The sequence below is a fragment of the Symphalangus syndactylus genome, chromosome 3 (assembly GCF_028878055.3).
Source record: "Symphalangus syndactylus isolate Jambi chromosome 3, NHGRI_mSymSyn1-v2.1_pri, whole genome shotgun sequence".
In the NCBI taxonomy this organism is placed as follows: Eukaryota; Metazoa; Chordata; class Mammalia; order Primates; family Hylobatidae; genus Symphalangus; species Symphalangus syndactylus.
Window position 1 is genome coordinate 39,473,127 of NC_072425.2, and position 20,094 is coordinate 39,493,220.

Below are 20,094 nucleotides of genomic sequence, written 5' to 3' on the forward strand. Positions count from 1 at the left end.
TTATTCAAAACCTGACTAAATATTTAAATGTTTACTGAGAAATGTTGAGAAAAAAAATCCAAAAGTATTTTAGAGAATTTTAACCCTTAAACCTGTAAGATTTGATTCAATCACCATGACGTCAAAGAAAAAGAATATGCCCCTAAATGCATTAGAAAGGCTTATCAAAGCTTTAAAAAAAAACAAGAACAACTCTTATTTTCTAGTCAATGAAAACTTAAGTTTCCATGAATCAATTTAGATGGGCAACAATGCTACAATCTTTCAGAAGATTGAACTTTAATTTTTAACTTCATGTATTTAGACACATGCCTCAAAGCCCAAACTAAACATCTAAAATTCATTAGATAATTCTCTACACTACAGGATCCACAAGGCTAGGTATGTTTTAATTCCCCTTGATTTTCTTAGTTCATTTCTACTAGCACAAGGTAAATTCAAGGATCCTTCGCTCCTGATTTTTGCAAAGATAAAATAACTACAAAACATAGTTTTCATTTCCTCAAACTACCTAATTAACTTGACTCTTCCATAACCCCTCTCTTTCAAGAACCAATAACTCCTGCAATATACCTCGACTAATCATATTCCAATATTATTAAGTCCCCAGAAGTACACGCCAGTAATTCTATAAAGTTATAGAGATGTGCTATTATCTTATTTCTATCCTGAGTTTTCTCTCTTCATCTTGCTGTTCCTCTGTGTAACTTCTACCATAGCAAATGATAAATGATGAGTTTTCACAGATATTTTCATTTTTTTATATTTGATTTCTTGCTCAGATATGTTACACATTCTCCTTTAAAATCCATCTATGGCCTTATAAAAAGATAATCCTAGGGCAGGCATGGTGGCTCATATCTGTAACCCCAGCACTTCGGAAGGCTGAGGCGAGAGGACAGCTTGAGCCCAGGAGTTTGAGACCAGCCTAGGCAACATGGCGAAACCCCGTCTCTACAAAAGATACAAAAAAATTAACTGGGCATGGTGGCACATACCTGCAGTCCCAGCTGCTCAGGCGGCAGAGGTGGAAGGGCCCCTTAAGCCAGGGAGGTCCAGGCTGCAATAAGCTGTGATTGTGCCACTGCACTCCAGCCTGGGTGGTGGAGCAAGACCCTGACCCCCCCAAAAAAAAAATCGTTTCTTTGCTTGGTGAAAATAGCTACAGTAGTTATTTTATTATGACTATATGTTTAAATTATTTTTATATTTTAAATGGCAATAATGGAATTCTAAAAGCTCACTTTTGGGGAGTACCAAAAACTACATCAGAGAAATCTGAACATTATAAAGCTAAACATCAAATTTTAAAAATTAAGTTGAAGGGCCAGGCACAGTGGCTCACACCTGTAATCCCAGCACTTTGGGAGGCCGAAATGGGCAGATCACTTGAGGTCAGGGGTTCGAGACCAGCCTGGCCAACATGGTGAAACTCCATCTCTACAAAACACACACACACACAAATTAGCTGGGTGTGGTGGCAGGTGCCTGTAATCCCAGCTACTTGGGAGGCTGAGGCAGGAGAATCGCTTGAACCCGGGAGGCAGAGGCTGCAGTGAGCCAATATTGCACCACTGCACTCCAGCCTGGGCGACAGAGCAAGACTCTGTCTCAAAAAAAAAAAAAATTAAGCTGAGAGTCAGAAATGTTCCTCGGGCAGGAAGTAAAAATTCTGCAGGGGACCACAAAAATGCTATAGGGTTTGAACAAGCAAAGAAAAAAGAACCACACACACACACACACACACACACACACACACACACACACACAGTTTGCCTGAACCCTAATTCCTGAGATCACCTGGATACTTATGAAATCAAGCCAAGAGGCTGGCTTAGAAGACGCAAAAAACCCAAGCTTCAGTGAAGAATACAGCCATTGAAATTGGTCATAAAATTAAATTCTGATAAACAAATCTGGGCAAAGACAAAGAGTTCAAGGATACAAACAAGATCCTGTGATGCAAAGAGCCATATAGAGTCTTGAAAAAAGGAGAGATTTTGCAAGGTCATAATTAGGAAGTAACTTCTAATTCAGAAAATTAGGAACTAGAGCAGGATGTAGTGGGATAGGTAGCTAAACAGTAAGTATAATATACCCAGGGAGAAAGATGGATGACTCATAGCAATTTCCAGACACAACCCAAATCTACCTTATCCACAAAACTGACCTATCTAGCATCTATTCCTCACACAGCTAATATTTTTCACCTTCAAACTTTCACAATCATCTTTCCAGATCCAGGATTTATAAGAATGATCCATGTCTTTAGCTACTGCCTGATGTAAAATATACAAAAAATATATAAAAATTAATATAGGACCAGGCACAATGGCTCACACCTGTAATCCCAGCACTTTGGGAGGCCAAGATGGGCGGATAGCTTGAGTTTAGGCATTCCAGACCATCCTGGGCAAAATAGCAAGACCCTGTCTCTACAAAAAATACAAAAATTAGCTGGGTGTGGTGGCACTTGCCTGTAGTCCCACCTATTCAGGAGGATGAGGCAGAGGATCACTTGAGCCCAGGAGGCAGAGGTTGCAGTGAGACAAGATCGCACCACTGCACTCCAGCCTGGGTGCTGGAGCGAGACTCTGCCTCAAAAAAAGAAAAAAGAGAAACCCAGAAGTAAAATTTTCAGCCAAGATTAACAATAGAGGCACTGTTTTTCACATAATCTATAATGAAAATTTTTGTGAATTATCTGATGAAGAATAATTTAATCTAGGATTTGGAGTGGTACTTTGAAGAGCTGTGCCTTTCAGAGAATCTCATGATCCTCAGATGAAAAAACTTGTTATAATCTCAATGCAGACAATACTCAGTGACTAGACAGGCAGATCCAAACTGTTCCTTCTGTGTTAATGCAATCCAAATGTTGCCAGCAACTCCTTTAGCACTCTGTGGTCGTTACAAGTACTAAATTCTTTTTCTTAAGCCTGGCTCTACCAACAAGAAAGACCTTTTAAACCAAAACCTTTAATAATTTTCCTTAATTTTCTCTTCCCACAGAATATTAACTAGATAGTGGTGGCATTAGAAATAGAAAGAGATGGCACCAGGAACAGGATGGAATGAGAATACAAGGTGTTAAACAGGAGGGCAGTGAAATAGGAGAGCTTTAGTTCTTGAGGACTACTTAAAATGAGTGAGTTCACAGAAAATAAGACCCACTTACATTTAAATTTAACAACAAAAAACACATTCCAGGAATATATATCTTTAAGTTATTCAAAATAGTTCCCTCTTCATTAGTACAACTAATTAAGAACTGTTCTAAAACTAAAACTAACTATATTACTACACCAGAAATGAAATTCTTCTGAAGCACATAATTATCCACAACTATGCTTTAAAAAAATCTTATTGATACAATACTTATTCCAAGAAAATACACAGATGACATTTTATTTTGTACTTGGTCATTGGGTATTTTTATCTTAACTAACACAATTTTAATTAAAAAACTATTTCTGAATTTCATTTCTGACTTCAATATTTATACTTAAGTAAAAATGTGTTTTATACCATACCTATCCTTGATCTGTCTGGCAGCCTTGGAGTCAATCAGGGAGAAGAGAAAGAAGGCAAGTTAGTGCTTTTCATGCAAGTTTCAATGGCAGTGACATGCAAGAAAAGTTAGGATATAAACCCTGCAATAGATTAGTTCATATTCACCAAAACACAAACTATAGAAAATTTATGTGTATAGTTCACATAAGCTTTCATGTGATGTTAGAATTATAGTAGAAAATCCAGACCCCACAAAAATCACCTTTTAAGAGGAAAATTTAACACTTCAAACAAATTCCAGGTGACTATAAATGTTTTTTTCTTACCTTAAGATTATCAAAACACACCTCCACTTTCATTCAGTCTGATACTCATCAACTAGAGCAACCAATCTCCTTCATGGGACAACTTCCTTCATGGTTTTCTTGCACATGTCAAATTTACTCTCTAATTTTTCTTCAGAGATCTCTTTAACTACTTCATAATCGTTGTTCCAAGTTTTCTCTATATGCCTCTATAGGGCAAGGAATTCTGAGAGTTTGCCTGCTAACAAATACAACTAGGCTGCAATTCTATAAACCTTTACTCCAAAGAAAGCTGTAATGGCAGAAATTCAGACACAAAGAGACCAGAGAAATACTTCTAGCAATGGGGTCTTTCTCCATGATTATTTCATACATGCTACCAACTTAAACCTATATATAAGGTATCTCTTTTGTCTTTTTTTTCAATGCAAGCACAAGTTTAGAAAGGGAACTCAGCTATTTACTTGGGGCTGCATGGTCACACAAAATAATAAAAAACACGTAAAAACTGTTGTCCCTTTTATATTTACATACAATATATCAAACAAAAGTTTTTTTCTCCACAGTAACCAGTATAGTTAACAATATATCAGACATAGACAAGGCTGTTTTGCTCAACACTGTATCCCCAGTGCCTAGCAAAAATGCTTAGGACATAGTAATACTTAATAATTATTAAATTTATTTGAATGTTAATTAGATACATGTAGCAATGCTTCTGTGGCCTCTCTTCTTCAGTTCTAACGTTGTTCCTATTCATTATTGGTCATTTTTATATCCACCCTAAAACATTCTGGTCTGAGTACTCTTTCTACTCAAAAACACAGAACTCAGATTTTTTCTTTTTGAGACGGACTCTTGTTCTGTCGCCCAGCCTGGAGTGCAGTGGCGCGATCTTGGCTCACTGCAAGCTCTGCCTCCCGGGTTCATGCCATTCTACTGCCTCAGCCTCCCGAGTAGCTGGGACTACAGGGACCCACCACCATGCCCAGCAAATTTTTTTGCATTTTTATTACAGACAGGGTTTCACCGTGTTAGACAGGATGGTCTTGATCTCCTGACTCCGTGATCCGCCTGCCTCAGCCTCCCAAAGTTCTGGGATTACAGGCGTGAGCCAGCGCACCCAGGCAACACAGAACTGAGATTTAAGAGATCAGCATATTATACAGTCTCAGCATTACTATTAATCAGTTGAGACCTTGTATATTAATCATTCTACTTCTTTTCTAAGGAATTTTGTTCCTTAATGTTTCCAAAAATCATTCCCACATGCTACACAAACAAATTCTGTGGAATCTGTATCTTAAGTCATGAAACTACTGTAGTACTAGAGATAGAAAATCTTTAAAAAGTTAATTTAACTGATGTTTTTAATTACGGTCATTAAAGCTGGAATTACAAAACAAAGATTTTAATGTAAGTGTTAAAGGAAGGAAAGAAAGGACTCTTCTCTGTACCTGATATGAAACAAGTACTACTAGGATTACTCTTTGCCTCTCCATTCCCTTATTTCTCCTAGGAAAATGATATGACTTATCTGATAATGGGTTTGAAAGGAGAAACTAGAAATGAGTAGCTCAGGACCTTCTGCTTTTTCTCACAGCTTGCTTGCCCACAGAGAACATATATTCTGTTCTTTCCCTCTGTGCCATAACTTTCACTGAAAGAGGCTTCCCCTGCCCATCACCTGAGGCAGCCCCTGCTGATCATGCCTGGGTGAATCTGTCTGTCTAATTCTAGGTATTTAGTATTGGGAAACTTGCCCAATAACAAAAGCCATCTTTTCCAATATGCTTTTGTCATTATTTGGCCTCTTATCAGTTTTGTTTTGTCTTATTTCCTAACTGGTTTCGAACTTAGAGAAATACTACCAATTACCCTCGCACAACCCAATAATATGAAGACGATTACCATTTTTTAAACTGACCACAATAATTCAATTTTGTGTCAAGTGTTACTAAATTTAATAAGGTGAAAATTTTTAGTGTGTGTGTGCACATACGCATGCATGCAAAGCTTTTATAGTATCACTTCATGTACCATGCTGTTTGTGAAAAACCAGGAAAGGAATAAATGAAAAGCCAGATAATCCACGAAAAACTGTTGTCCATGCATTTACATAGAATATACCCAGCTAGTAAAACTGAAAAGTCCCACGGCTCCACTTTCATTTAGGTTCAAATTTTACTGCATATATATTGTATAAATCCAAGAGAGGTTTAAGAAGTTATTCTGAGCAATGATTAGAAGGCAGAGTTTCAAATTCTGAAGATATTTCTTTGAAAAGGCCCAATTTCAAGAAATGTCTTAAATTGGAAAATAATTATTTTCTAGAATTCTCTCAAAACAGGTATCCAAAAGATACACAATACTATACAGCTTCTAAGTTTCTATTCCTCTATTTCAAGAATGGTGACTTTTGTCAATTACAAAATTGGCAGAAAGGATTTCAACAGAAGATCTAAAGAGTGATGTTGAGTAAAGTAATATAACTAAGCTTCTTGGAAGCTTTTCAATAATATACAGTACCATAACCTAAAAATAAATCTAAACATTCATTGCAGCTTCTTCATAACTCACTACATGGAATTATGTAGGCTCAAATAAATGTGTTGGCAACAGAGCAGTGGTAAATCTTGGAATCAGCTGGTACTAATTAAACAGATGTTTGACAAAATTCAGCATTACAATTCTACTTAAGGAAGTTTGGTCTCAGGTGACATTTCTATGACTGATTAAAGAAATGGAATTGTAAGATTTAGTTTAAAAACAATTAACTAAGAGATGGAGGGAGGGAATGAGGGAAGACAGAGAGGGAGAAAGAAAGGCACCATCTCTGATATGAATGCAGAGAAACTGTAATATGAGTAAAGTAGAAGTAATCGCAAACCAATCTTCATAACTGTCAATTAAATTTAAAGACGTTAAACCAGATATTTTCCCAGTCACATAGAAAAAAGTTAACAGATCTTTTCCCAATCTCTTTTGTTCTTAATCTGTAACGGGTGAATATAGAAACTATTTTCTTCTGTGAATTTATCAAGCACTTTGAAGACAAAGTATCTTATTGTTTCTATCTTTCTTCTTTAATATCATCATTTCTCTTTTTATAGAAAGCAAGAGGGAAAAAAAGCCTCAAAACATTATTTTCCTTTAGGCAAAAATATGTCTTTGGAAAAAAAAAAGATTTCACACCAGTTGATTCCATACATTAGAAGTTTTGTATTTTGTAGACATATATTTATCTGTTCATAAAAGGAACTATTTTTCAAAAAGCATGATCATTTGAAAGAATCTGTCACGAAAGCCACAGTGAATAACTTGAAATACACTTTGAAATACAGTACTGCACACAACTGTTTTATGATTAGGCACATTTGTACAATAGGAGATTGCATTTCTGTAAGACATAAACACCAAGAAATGAAATTAAGGTGAAAACTACAATTTGACCTATGCTTAACAAATATTTAGATCTGTTTTTTTATATTGTCCTCAAAACTGAAAGATTTATGCTTTTGTTGAAGGTCCTCTCCTCTCTCCTAACATTCTTAACTTCAGCCTACAGAGGGAGCTTCTGGCAGTATTTCTGCTTACTTGAAAGGACTGAGTGAGCTTCCACTCACTCCTCTTCTTATTCACTCCTTCCAGTGGTCAGAGCCTAACACTCAATGGACAATATTCTACAGGCGAATCATTCATTACAAGTGAGATTTGGGAAATACACTAAACCCATTCTCCCTCTTCAGCTGTGATCAAATGCAGAAGACACTGTTCCCCTTTCACCTAACTCTGTACTTTTTATTCCATTATAGGGACCCCATGGATAGGAAACTATTTTCTCCCTTCTAGTCTGACAACTGGAGTATGTGTGGCATGATTGTGATGGCAAGTTAGTTACATTGACTTGGAAATTGTTCCATTGACCCAGCTCTTTCTATAGAGAGAATTCAAGATCTAAAGTCAGGGTGGGAATAGAAATACTAATTTTGGTAAAGGATCCAAGCAGTGTTCTGCAGGCCGGCTATTAGCAGAGAACCCACATTTGGTGGGATGTTGCCAATTTGTTAAGTCCAGGAATAAAACTAATGATCTGGATCCCATTTGCTGGTGATCCTTCTGCATAAATTTACTAACAACCAAACTTCCGGCAGTTAAAAAAAATTAAAGTACGTTCTAAAATCTTTTTGCATTTGTGCTATTTGTATTTGTTTACTTTCAGAAAGTAAAATGCTGGTAAATAGCATAGCTTCACATTCAGTTCTCATGCTGAGACACTGCAATGTGATAATTTAAATATCAGAACTTAAAATACTCTTTTTGAAGATAATGAAGTATGAAAAGACACATTGCCTCGATTTTAGCCTATGCTATTTTTTTGTCCTCATGGGCCATTCATATTAATCTCATTTAAGCACTTTAATATGGGATATTCACAAATAGTATACCTTAAATGAATTTATTTTTCCAGACATCTAACAATATACTGCTAGACTAATAATAATCTCCAAAGTCATCTCTCCCTATTCAGTCAGCAACTAAGTGTTTGAGGCAGGCCTGTAGTCCATGTAGCTGGCTAGGAAAGTGAACTCAGTTTTTTACTTGAAATCAAATTATTATCTGGATACTATTTGGACATATGAAGAAAATAATTGCAAGCACCTCTCAGTTAAGCATTTTTCCTAAATGATAAACCCAGATTTCTGGCTAGGAAACACTGACAGATATAGTAATGTGCCACATAACTACGTTTCAGTCAATAATGGACTGCATATACAATGGTGGTCCCATAAAATTATAATACTGTATTTTTACTATACCCTTTCTATGTTGAGATACACAAATACCACTGTATTGCAATTGCCTACAGTATTCAGTACAGTAACATGCTACACAGGTTTTCAGCATAGAAGCAACAGACTATACAATACAGCTGAGGTATGTAGTAGGCTATACTATCTAGGTTTGTGCCATTACACTCTAATGTTCCCACAATGATGAAATTGCCTAATGATACATTTCTTAGAAGACATTCTCGTTGTTAAGCGACACATGGTTGTAATTCATTTCACCGCATCTCCAAATGGTTTAAGCTACTAAATAGTACTAAAAACTGCTGCAAGACAAGACCCAAGTAGTAAGAATAAGCGAAGTGGCATATTAAACCACAATGTGACTTATTTAATCAGAACCTTTCTAATTTATAATCTGTCAGGAATAAATTATAACAGAAACAAAGCTGGAAAGAATAAAGGACAGTGAAACAGAAAAGGGTAGCATTTGGGAGAAAGAAGACAGAAGAACTCTAAAAATGTCAATAGAAAGAGAAACGTGGGAGAAATAAACTTTTATCATAGTTTTTCCAAGTATCAGTCTCCCCTTAAATCAACTGGATTCAAGGCATTTTTGAGTATTAGTGTCCACATTCTATAGTTTTCCTGTCTTCTTCCTCACTCTCAGGCTGTCAGATGGTAATTCTTGCTACTATGACTATGCCTGTCATTAACAACTACCCTACTCCACTAAAAGGGGAATTTGTTAACAAGTAGAAAACAGAAAGAAAAATACTGAAAATAATAGTAGTATCAAGTACAATAGTCAACAGATTCTGAGAAATGATCTTGAATAGAGGACATTAACTCTTGTCCATGAACTCTATGATGTTGATTTTGATGACTAAGACATCTTTTGCTTTCTGCATGTTTCTTAGCTATGTTCCAGACACTCAAGTTTATCACATGAATGCCCTCTAAATAAGTGATACAGTGCTTTTTTGTTTTGTTTTGTTTTGTTTTGTTTTGAGATAGGGTCTCGCTCTGTTGCCCAGGCTAGAGTGCAGCAGTGTAATCACAGCTCGGTGCAGCCTCAACTTCCTAGGCTCAGGCAATCCTCCCATCTCAGCCTCCGAGTAGCTGGGACTACAGGTGCACATCACCATGCCCGGCTAATTTTTTTGTGTATTTTGTACAGACAGGATCTCACCATGTTGCCCAGGCTGGTCTCAAACCCCTGGGTTCAAGCAAACCACCCACCTTGGCTTCCCATAGTGCTGGGATTACAGGCATGAGCCACCATACCTGGCCAACATATCATACTTTTAAAGTACTTTTAAATATAGTACATTTCCCTTGTAATTCCTTTATATAATAAGTCCACCTATGTGCATTAATAAGCTTCTTTACAACTCACCTCCAAATTTAAAGAATTAATTCATGCATTGGCTTACAGCAAAAGAACTTCTGTTTTGATTCATGTGTTTAAAAAGAAATCAATTAAAGTTCAATTTTAATATCCAAAGATCTAAGGTGGCAAATGTTACCTTTTCAAGGAAGTTTTTTCTACCTTCAAGTTCACAGAAAATCATAAAATAAAAACAATCACTAGGCATAAATCAATTATAAAGCTACCTTTCTAACACCAATGCAGCTCACTACATACTCCACAAAGGTGAAGTAAATAACATCAAACTCAAATTTTATCTTGATAACTACACAGTAATTTTTGCTAATTATATAGCTTAATTTCCAAATCTTTTCACATCATTTTAAAATATATTCTACATTTCTGAGTTTTGATTTGACAAAATGGTAATCATTTAAAATGACCCTACTTAAAAGAAGAAATTAGAATTTACACTTTACAATCACTTAAACACCAGGATCTAAGTTAAAACATTAGCAGGCTTCTTGCTCTACTCTCTACATTTTTATACTAAACATATCCCATAAGTAAGGATCTACATTTCCATGTTTTAATAAAACATTCAATTACCTAACTTAAGCAGTGGGGGCATTTATCTGCAATAAGAAGTTATACAGTTACAGTGCTCATGTGCATAAAGCGGATGCTTTCCCAAGCAGCTCATAGACAGAAACACAGAAACATTTTTTAAACATATTTGTTGATGACCCTAAAGACACACACTTCTAAGTGCTTGCTTTGGAATAAATGAACAGTTAGCATTTTACTTATCAAGAAACCCCAAGCCTTTATTAGTATTAGAAATCAGTAAAGAAATCCAAAACTAAAGAAAAACAAAAACGCCTTTTTAAAAATACAACTTTCCTTATTAAGTGTATTAATTCAGTTTTTGTGTACCTTTGAAAATTCTTCGGGTTCCTTTATATCTAATGACCTTGTTGCAAATTCTAATAGTTCTTCAGAGTTCTCCAGGGCATTATTACATTGACTAATCTGACTCTAGGGGAAAAAAAAAAAAAAAAACTAAGTCATTAAAATGAAGTTTCCTATTGCCATCAGAATCTTAAATATATATTGTTATAATGAACTTACAAATAATTTTAATAGCAATAATAGAGGAAAAATGTTTCAGTGAGCTATTGTAGCAAGATAAGACAAGTTTTATATATATATATAAAACTTATATTTGTTTTACATATATACATAAAACAAATTTTAATTATCTTAATACTTTGTACCTCTTGCCATAATTTATTGAAAACAGCTTAACTGCATACAGGTAAAGATACACTCATCATTTAAAACAAAAAAGGACCTAAGCGAAGCTTAGTCCACTGTCATTAATTAAAAACTAGCAATTCAAGATACATAAAGAATATGGGACAAGTAGGAAGTATTTTTCTAAACCTAAATGGCAAGGTTCCTACTCTAAAGATGAATGTTCGCAATTCAATTTTATCTAACAAACTGCAAGTTTTAAAAATGTTTGTATTGGCTGCTCCTAGCTCCCCTATAACAGTGCCAGAAGAACAAACTGTCCACATATATTCAAGCAGAAAGAAGGTCCCGACAAACAACAGTCGTTAATGAGGCACTACGAACTGAGAGGTAAGTGAAAAGGGAAAATATTACCAGTTGCACTGGAACATCACTCATGCCAGGGATGACTAGGGGGTTGATCAAAATGCATAATACACACTCAATATGCAAAAGACTTTTTGGTACTTGACGGGAATAAGGAAAGGCAGGAGAAAAGACATCACCCATGGCCACTTTGGTAGCAGGTTTAATATGCGGTATGAGCTAGGGTGACAGAAATGTTGGCTAGTGGTAGATTAAGACAATTAGAGATGCTCTGGTAAAGAAAAAGTACGGGGAGGGAAAAGGGAAGGTTGGAGATTAAACAACTGGATGCTTAAAGGCCAAAGTGGTGCTGTGAAGAAGGGTCCGGGTCCAAAACAGAACACAATTCTGCACAGGATGAGTTTTCGGTTGGATCTTCAGAAGATGCTGAGCTGTCCTTTCTTCTACAGTGTTTTGTTTTTTAAATGAATTCATTTCTTATTAGTATTTATTGAAATGTATAGAAACTTTATGAATAAATGAATTATCCTTGAATTATTTAAGTAATACACCCCCCACCCCCAAATATGAACAAGAAACCTCAACCTGGGTAGTATGGACACACTTCAGAGGGTATCTGATCCTTGGAAATTGTGCATGTATGGTGTGTATGTAAGAGAGAAAGACAACATACGTGTTTTTCCACAGGTTTTAGGTGCTCAAAGATATCTACAACTCAAATCAACACACAAAAATTTGCATTTCTACACACCAATAATGAACAATCCAAGAAGGAAAATAAGAAAAAAATCTACTTATAATAGTATCAAAAAGAACAGCATACTTTGAAATAAATTTAACCAACAAGGCATGAGACCTATACACCCAAAACTACAATACAATGCTAAAAGAAATATACAACAAAAATAAAGGGAAAGACATTCATGTTCATAGATTGGAACACTTAATATTGTTAAACTATCCATACTACCCAAAGCAATCTATAAATTCAATGTAATCACTGTCAAAATCCCAAGACATTTTTTGCAGGAATAGAAAAAATATATATAAAATTCACGTAGAATCTCAAGGGACCCTGAATTGCACAAATGATTTTGAAAGAGAAAAAAGTCGAATGCCTCAACCTTCCTGATTTCAAAATACCTTACAAAACTATAGGAACCCAAACAATGTGGTACTGGCATAAAGACAGATACACAGACCAATGGAACAAAACAGACAGTCCTGAAATTACCCTTCACATATATGATCGAACGATCTCTGACATAGGTACTAAGGCCAAACAATAGGGACATGACAGTCTCTTCAACAAATGGTGCTAGGAAAACCGAATATCCACAAGTAAAAAAATAAAGTAGGTCCCTTACTTAACACCATACGTAAAAATTAACTAAAAATGGATTAAAGACCTAAACATAAGCTCTAAAGCTCCTAGAAGAAAACATAGAGGAAAAGCTTCATAACACTGTATTTGTCAATGATTTCCTGGATATGACAATGAAAGCAAAAATAGACAAATGAGATGACGTAAAACTTTAAAACTTCTCCATATCAAATGGAACAACCAACAGAGTAAAAAAGCAGCCTACAAAATGGGAAAAAAAAAACTGCAAATCATATACCTGATAAGGGGTTAATATCCAGAACGAATAGAAAACTGCTGCAACTTAACAACCACCAAAAAACCCAAGTAACCCAATTAAAAGGCGGCCAAAGAACCTGAATAGACACTTCTCTAAAGAAAATACATTGATGGCCAACAAACACATGAAAAGATGCTCAACATCACTAGTCACTAGGGAAATGCAAATCAAAACCGTAATGAAATATCATGTCATACCCATTATGATGGCCACTATCAAAAAAAAAAACAAACAGAAAATAAAAAGCACCGGTGAGCACGTGAAGAAATTGGAACCCTTCGGCTGGTAGGAATGTAAAATAGTGCAGCCACTATGGAAAACATTATATAGAGGGTCCTCAGAAAACTATAAAGAGAATTACCACATGATTCAGCAATCCTACTTCGAAGTATACATATCCAAAAGAATTGAAAACAGAATCTCAAAGAGATATTCAAACTCCCACGTTCATTGCAGCATTATTCACAATAGCTAAGAGGTGTAAGCTGCCAAAATGTCCATAGACACATAAATGGATAAAGAAAATGTGGTATATACATAAGTGGAATATTATTTAACCACAAAAAGGAGGAAATCCTAGCACATGCTATATAACATGAATAAATCTTGAGGACATTATGCTGAGTGGAAATAAGTCACGAAAGGACAAATGCTATGATTCCACTTATAGGAGACATGTAGAGTAGTCATGGAAACAGAAAATAATACGATGATTGCCAGGGGCTAGTAAGAAGGGGAAATGAGATGTTGATCGAGGGATATAAAGTTTCACTTGCACAAGATGAAAAAATTCTAGAGATCTGTTACACAAAAATGTGAATATATTTAACACCATCAATTGTACACTGTACAGTTTAAAATGGTTAAGAGAATTGGCCGGGCACCGTGGCTTACGCCTGTAATCCCAGCACTTTGGGAGGCCAAGACAGGTGGATCACCTGAGGTCAGGAGTTTGAGACCAGCCTGGCCAACATGGTGAAACCCCATCTCTACTAAAAATACAAAAATTAGCCAGGCATGGTGGTGGGCACCTGTAATCTCAGCTACTCGGGAGGCTGAGGCAGGAGAATCGCTTGAACCCGGGAGGCAGAGGTTGCAGTGAACCAACATCACTCCAGCCTGGGTGACAGAGTGAGACTCCGTCTCAAAAAAAAAAAAAACGTTAAGAGAATAAATTGTTTTTTTAACCACAATTTTAGAATACTTATGGCCAAAACAAAAAACCATTCTTCTACAAGGTAAGGGTATAGTTATACTCAGAAATTCACTAATTTTTGCTTACCATAAATCGAGCATTAAATAGACTAAAATTATCCATATTTCAATAGTTGTATGATCTCACCTGTAACTCTTGGGATTTACGAGCTTGTTCCTGCTTGACACAGTTAATCATACTTTCTTTTACTTCATCTAGTATAGAGTATAAACTATCAAATTCTTCGTCTAACTCTGAGAGTATGTTGGACGAATTTTCCTGTTTAAAAAACAAAACAAAACAATTTTACTGAAGAGCTATCAAACATTTAAAAACTGAAAGGTATGCCCAAAAGAGAGAATAAATTTATATTATAAACTATGTTAGCCTAATATAAAAATAACATAATTCTAATATTTGACTTAAGGCTTTAAAAACACATAAATGCAACAAACTGCCTGCTAATGCTAACAGTACTGTTTCAGCTATACTATCAGTTAAGTTGTCTTTTATGGACTAGCCCATACTCTCTTCACTTTACTGTTTCCACAGGACAACATGAAAGGTTGTTTTAAAGTTCCCAACTTTGTCCAGACCTTCAGTCTCTCAGGCAGACTCTAAGCCAGTGGTTCTTAACCTGTGGTGCGTATCAGAATCACTGGTGAGGTATTCTAATAAAATATTCCAGAGATTTTAATTCAGTAATTCTGAGGAACACTTTGCACATACAGAAATGAGGCAGATTTTGTCTAAATTTTAAAATCTTTCAGGGTCTCTAAAACACTGCATTTATATAAGATAAACAGAAATTAAAAGACTAAGCAATTATTTATTGGATCCTAAGATATTTATCAAATATTGAATCATCTAATGACTAGAATTTGTAGTCAAATCCTGTATTTTATTAACTAAAATACAGATAAGTTACTTGCCCAAAGCCATACAATTAGTTACTAGTAACATGGTCAATAAGGCATTTCAAGTCTCTTGAGTTCCCCATTGCTATATTTGCTGCTATTTCAACAAAAAAATAAATTATTTGTAAAATCCCTAGATAAGCAATATCCACACTTGCAACAATTATGAGATAGAAGAAATTCTCTTAAGACGTTTTTCAACTTGGATGAATCATTCAATTAAGAGAAGCGAACTGGCACTGACTAAGAGAACTAATATATACAATCTACTGTAATATTATATGTCCAAACTTTTGCTTATAATGTTTATAAAAACTAGCCAGGCACGGTGGCTCACGCCTGTAATCCCAGCACTTTGGGAGGCCGAGGTGGGCGGATCGCGAGGTCAGGAGATTGAGACCACGGTGAAACCCCGTCTCTACTAAAAATACAAAAAATTAGCCGGGCGTAGTAGCAGGCGCCTGTAGTCCCAGCTACACGGGAGGCTGAGGCAGGAGAATGGCGTGAACCCGGGAGGCAGAGCTTGCAGTGAGCCGAGATTGCGCCACTGCGCTCCAGCCTGGGCGACAGAGCAAGACTCCGTCTCAAAAAAAAAAAAAAAAAAAAACAAAAAAAACTAGATACCTCACAGGCACCTCACCAAAGGTGGTGGTAATTATTTTACTAGTCTATTTACAGTGGTAAGAACAACTATAGAAGTGGAATGTGCAGTCTGGAAGGGAAAAAACCTAACTCAAATCCCACACTAGCCACTCAGTAACAGCATGACCTTATACAAGGCACTTAAATTCCTAGACCTCAGTTTATTCATTCATAAAAAAGAAACAGACTATTTTCCTCTCGATCACCAGATGGCATCTTGTTGCCTTTTGCCTACTACTAAGCTCCTATCTTTAGCAACAAGGGTGTAGGTTAATTCCCCCACTACTTTTTTTTTTCTAACATTAAGGTAGAATTCTAATAATTTATCAATCAGAAGGATGGTTTGAGCTAGCTCTACAGAAGATCTCTCTTTACAGATACCAAATGTGATGATTCTCTTGTCCACAGATCAAGAGCTTTACAGCCATGAGCTTTATGCTAATCTAAAGAAAGCTGATTCACCAATTTTCCAATAAAATAGTTCAAGATAGCTAAAATAATGATTTTTATTTTTTGAGACAGAGTCTCGCTCTATCACCCAGGCTGGAATGCAGTAGTGCGATCCTGGCTCACTGCAACCTCCATCTCCTGGGTTCAAGTGATTCTCCTGCCTCAGCCTCCCAACTAGCTGGGATTACAGGCGCTCGCCACTATGACCAGTTAATTCTTGTATTTTTAGTAGAGATGGGGTTTCACAATGTTGGCCAGGCTGGTCTTGAACTCCTGACTTCAGGTGATCCACCCGACTCGGCCTCCCATGAATGTTCTTTTTGCTAAAGATTATTTTGGTTATTCTGGGTGTTTTGTAGTTCTATATACATTTTAGGAATTTTTCTATTTCTGTGGAAAATGACATTGGTATTTGGATAGAGATTACAATGAATCTGTAGATTGGGTAGTACAAATATTTTAACAATGTTAATTCTAATCCACAAACATGGGATATTTTTCCATTCATTTATGTCTTCTTAAATTTCTTTCATCAGTGTTTTATAGCTTTCAGTATATAGAGCTTTCATTTCCTTAGGTAAATTTACTCCTATTTTTTTATGCTATAGCAAATGGGATTGTTTTCTTATTTTCTTTTTGAAATAGTTCATTTTTCATGTATAGAAGCAATACTGATTTTTGTGTGTTGATATTGCACTCTGTAACTTTACTGAATTTATCAGTTCTAATAGCTTTTTGGTAGAGTCTTTAGAGTTTTCTAAAGACTGAGGCAGGAGAATCGCTTGAACCTGGGAAGCAGGAGTTTCAGTGAGCTGAGACTGCGGCATTGCACTCCAGCCTGGGTGACAGAACAAGTCTTTGTCTCAAAAAAAAAAAAAGTGGTGAGAGTAAACATCTTTGTCTTGTTCCCGACTTTACAGAAAAAGCTTTTGACTTCTCACCTTTGATAAGATGGTAGCTGTGAGATTGCTATTATACATATGGCCTTTACTGTGTTGTGGTATATTCCTTCTACACCTAATTTGTTGAGAGTTTTTATCATGAAAGGATGTTGAATTCTGTCAAATTCTTTTTCTGCATCTACTGAGAAAACCATACACTTTTTTTTTTTGTCTTTAGTTTTGTTAATATGGTGTATCACATTTATCAACTTCTGTTGAATCATCCTTGCATCCCAGGCATAAATCCTACTGGATCATGGTAAATGATCTTTTCAATGTGTTACTGCATTCAGTTTGCTAATATTTTACTGAGGATTTTTACATCTATGTTGATTAGGAATACTGGCCTGTAGTTCTCTCTTTTGTAGTATCCCTGGTTTGGCTGTGTTATTGGGATAATGTTGAATTCGTAAAAATGGATTTGGAAGTACTCCCTCCTCTTTGATTTTTTTGGAAGAGGCAGAGAAGAACTGCTATTAGTTCTTTAAATATTTGGTAGAATTCAGTGGTAAAACCATCAGGTTGCAGGCTCTTCTTTGATGGGAGACTTTATTGTGGATTCAATTTCCTTATTCATTATTGACCTATTCAGATTTTCTATTTCTTTCTGATTCAGTCTTCGTAGATTGTACGTTTCTAGCAACCAGATTATCTTGAGTCCTCTCTTCCACAATCAATATGTCACTACTTACAATATAGATTATCTCCCCAAACCTGGAACTATTTTCTTAAGTATTGCTCTTCCTTCTCAATGGGCACTTTACCTTTTATTTTTACGTTACTTTCATCTACTTCTACAAGTAGACCCCTTACCAATAACATTTTCTTTTCTTTTTGAGACACAGTCTTGTTCTATTACCCAGGCTGCAGTGCAGTGGTACAATCAATGCTCACTACAGCCTCGACCTCCTGGGCTCAAACGATCCTCCTACCTCAGCTTCCTGGGTAGCTGGGACTACATGTGTATGCCACCATGCCCAGCTAATTTTTGTATCTTTTTGTTTGTTTGTTTTGGTAGAGATGGGGTCTTGCCATGTTGCCGAAGCTGGTTTCAAACTCCTGGGCTCAACCCATCAACCTGCATCAGCCTCCCAAAATGCTGGGATTACAGGCATGAGCCACCACACGTGGCCAACATTTTTCTTCCATTGTTTATTGTAAAAGAAACGTTTTACCTGCCAGCACTTTTGAAAAAGTACAAATTGCTCTTAATTTATATTAGAAAAAATGTCAAATGGAAAAGGACTAAAGTGAGCACTCTGGTATTCCCTAACACTATTCCAGAGTTTTCCTTTTCCCTTACTATTTTGATTTTTCCACGGACAAAACAGGAATTGCAACGAAAACATTTTTACTTTATCTGCTATTTTAAAACCCTGCTCTCACCTCCATTAGTTTATAACCCAAAATTCATAGAGCATATTTGTACTTCAGATTTGACTCATTAATTGTGACATATTTACACAAAATTTTTCATAAAACAATCATACCTGAACTCCTTTTAGTGTATGATGTAGTGTATCAATAAAGTTCTGAATTTCATCATTTTTATTTGCCAGAGTTGAAATGATCCTCTGTAGAGCTTCCTAGAATTAAGAAAAGCATTAAAATACTATATTTCAATGAAAGAGTTATAAAACTCATTACCAAGCATTCTATAAACAAACTTTATGTAAGAGTATATTGTATAACAAATAGGAGCAATGTAAAATTTCTCATTGTTCAAAACTTCCAAAGGCTTGTAATTAGAAAAGATGGGGTATGTATTCGTATTGTATTAAGCCCTCTTATTCCTAATATGCAACTTAATCACCATGATACTTTTCAGATTGAAAATTATCAGTTTAACAATATCAATAGAATTATTTTAGGTCATCGGCCATGACAATGGAATAGAGCAAAATCTTTAAATGCTGTAAAAACAAATGGAAACAGAATACAACATCAGGATCCAAGGAATAAAAGCGAGGAGACACAAATTCATCAACATTTTATTTATTTACAAAAATAAACATATTTTAGAGATATGAAACTAGATAACACATGTGCATTTAGAATGACAACATTCATTCCAATATTTACAGACGCTGCAGAACTATAATAAATAAAGCAATTTTAGTAGCAAATAGCTCAGACTTTGATAATACTTCCTATTTAAACAAAACATTTGGTTAATTTTCTCTCTGGTTCGGTGCTATCCAATAAAATTTTCCACTGTGATGTAAGTGTTCTATAAATGTGCTGCCCAATATGGTAGCCACTAGCCACACACAGTTAAAGATGTCTTGAAATGTGACTAGAACTGAGGAACTAAATTTAATTTTTCCAACTTCAATTAATTAAGTTTATATAGCCAAATGTAACCAATGCTATCATATTGGACAGCACAAGTCTAGTTGCAGTAACTACTCATTGGTAGCAACAGCAAAAACCAAACAAGGTTATTTATAGTCTCAGAAAAAAATCAAATGCAGTACTTTAATACTTTGTAATTTTCTCAGAAGCATAGGACTTTTTTCTGTAAGCACCTATGAGCTTAAATATTTTAATAAAGCCTATAAGACTTTGTGGAATAAAAGTTCTCCTAAAAAATATAATCAGATATCGATAAAGGGTTATACATAAGGAGCCCAGGAAACAGTCTGACGGGAGATAACATTTTTTTTTAAGTTTTTTTTCTCGAGACGGAGTTTTTGGCTCATC

At 35.6% G+C, this 20,094-nt stretch overlaps 1 protein-coding gene across 5 annotated transcripts in view; it reads right to left on the reverse strand.

Moving 5' to 3' along the window:
• The window catches only part of FSD1L (fibronectin type III and SPRY domain containing 1 like), a 91,826-nt gene that overhangs the window by 54,738 nt on the left and 16,994 nt on the right, over nt 1–20,094 (reverse strand). For all 5 annotated transcript variants that reach the window (XM_055271596.2, XM_055271594.2, XM_055271592.2 and 2 more), the window contains exons 2-5: nt 18,882–18,977; nt 14,589–14,720; nt 10,917–11,018; nt 3,534–3,556 (exon numbers count right to left, since the gene is read on the reverse strand). In XM_055271596.2, the coding sequence (XP_055127571.1) occupies nt 3,534–3,556; nt 10,917–11,018; nt 14,589–14,720; nt 18,882–18,977 (353 nt within the window). The remainder of the gene's footprint in view (nt 1–3,533; nt 3,557–10,916; nt 11,019–14,588; nt 14,721–18,881; nt 18,978–20,094) is intronic.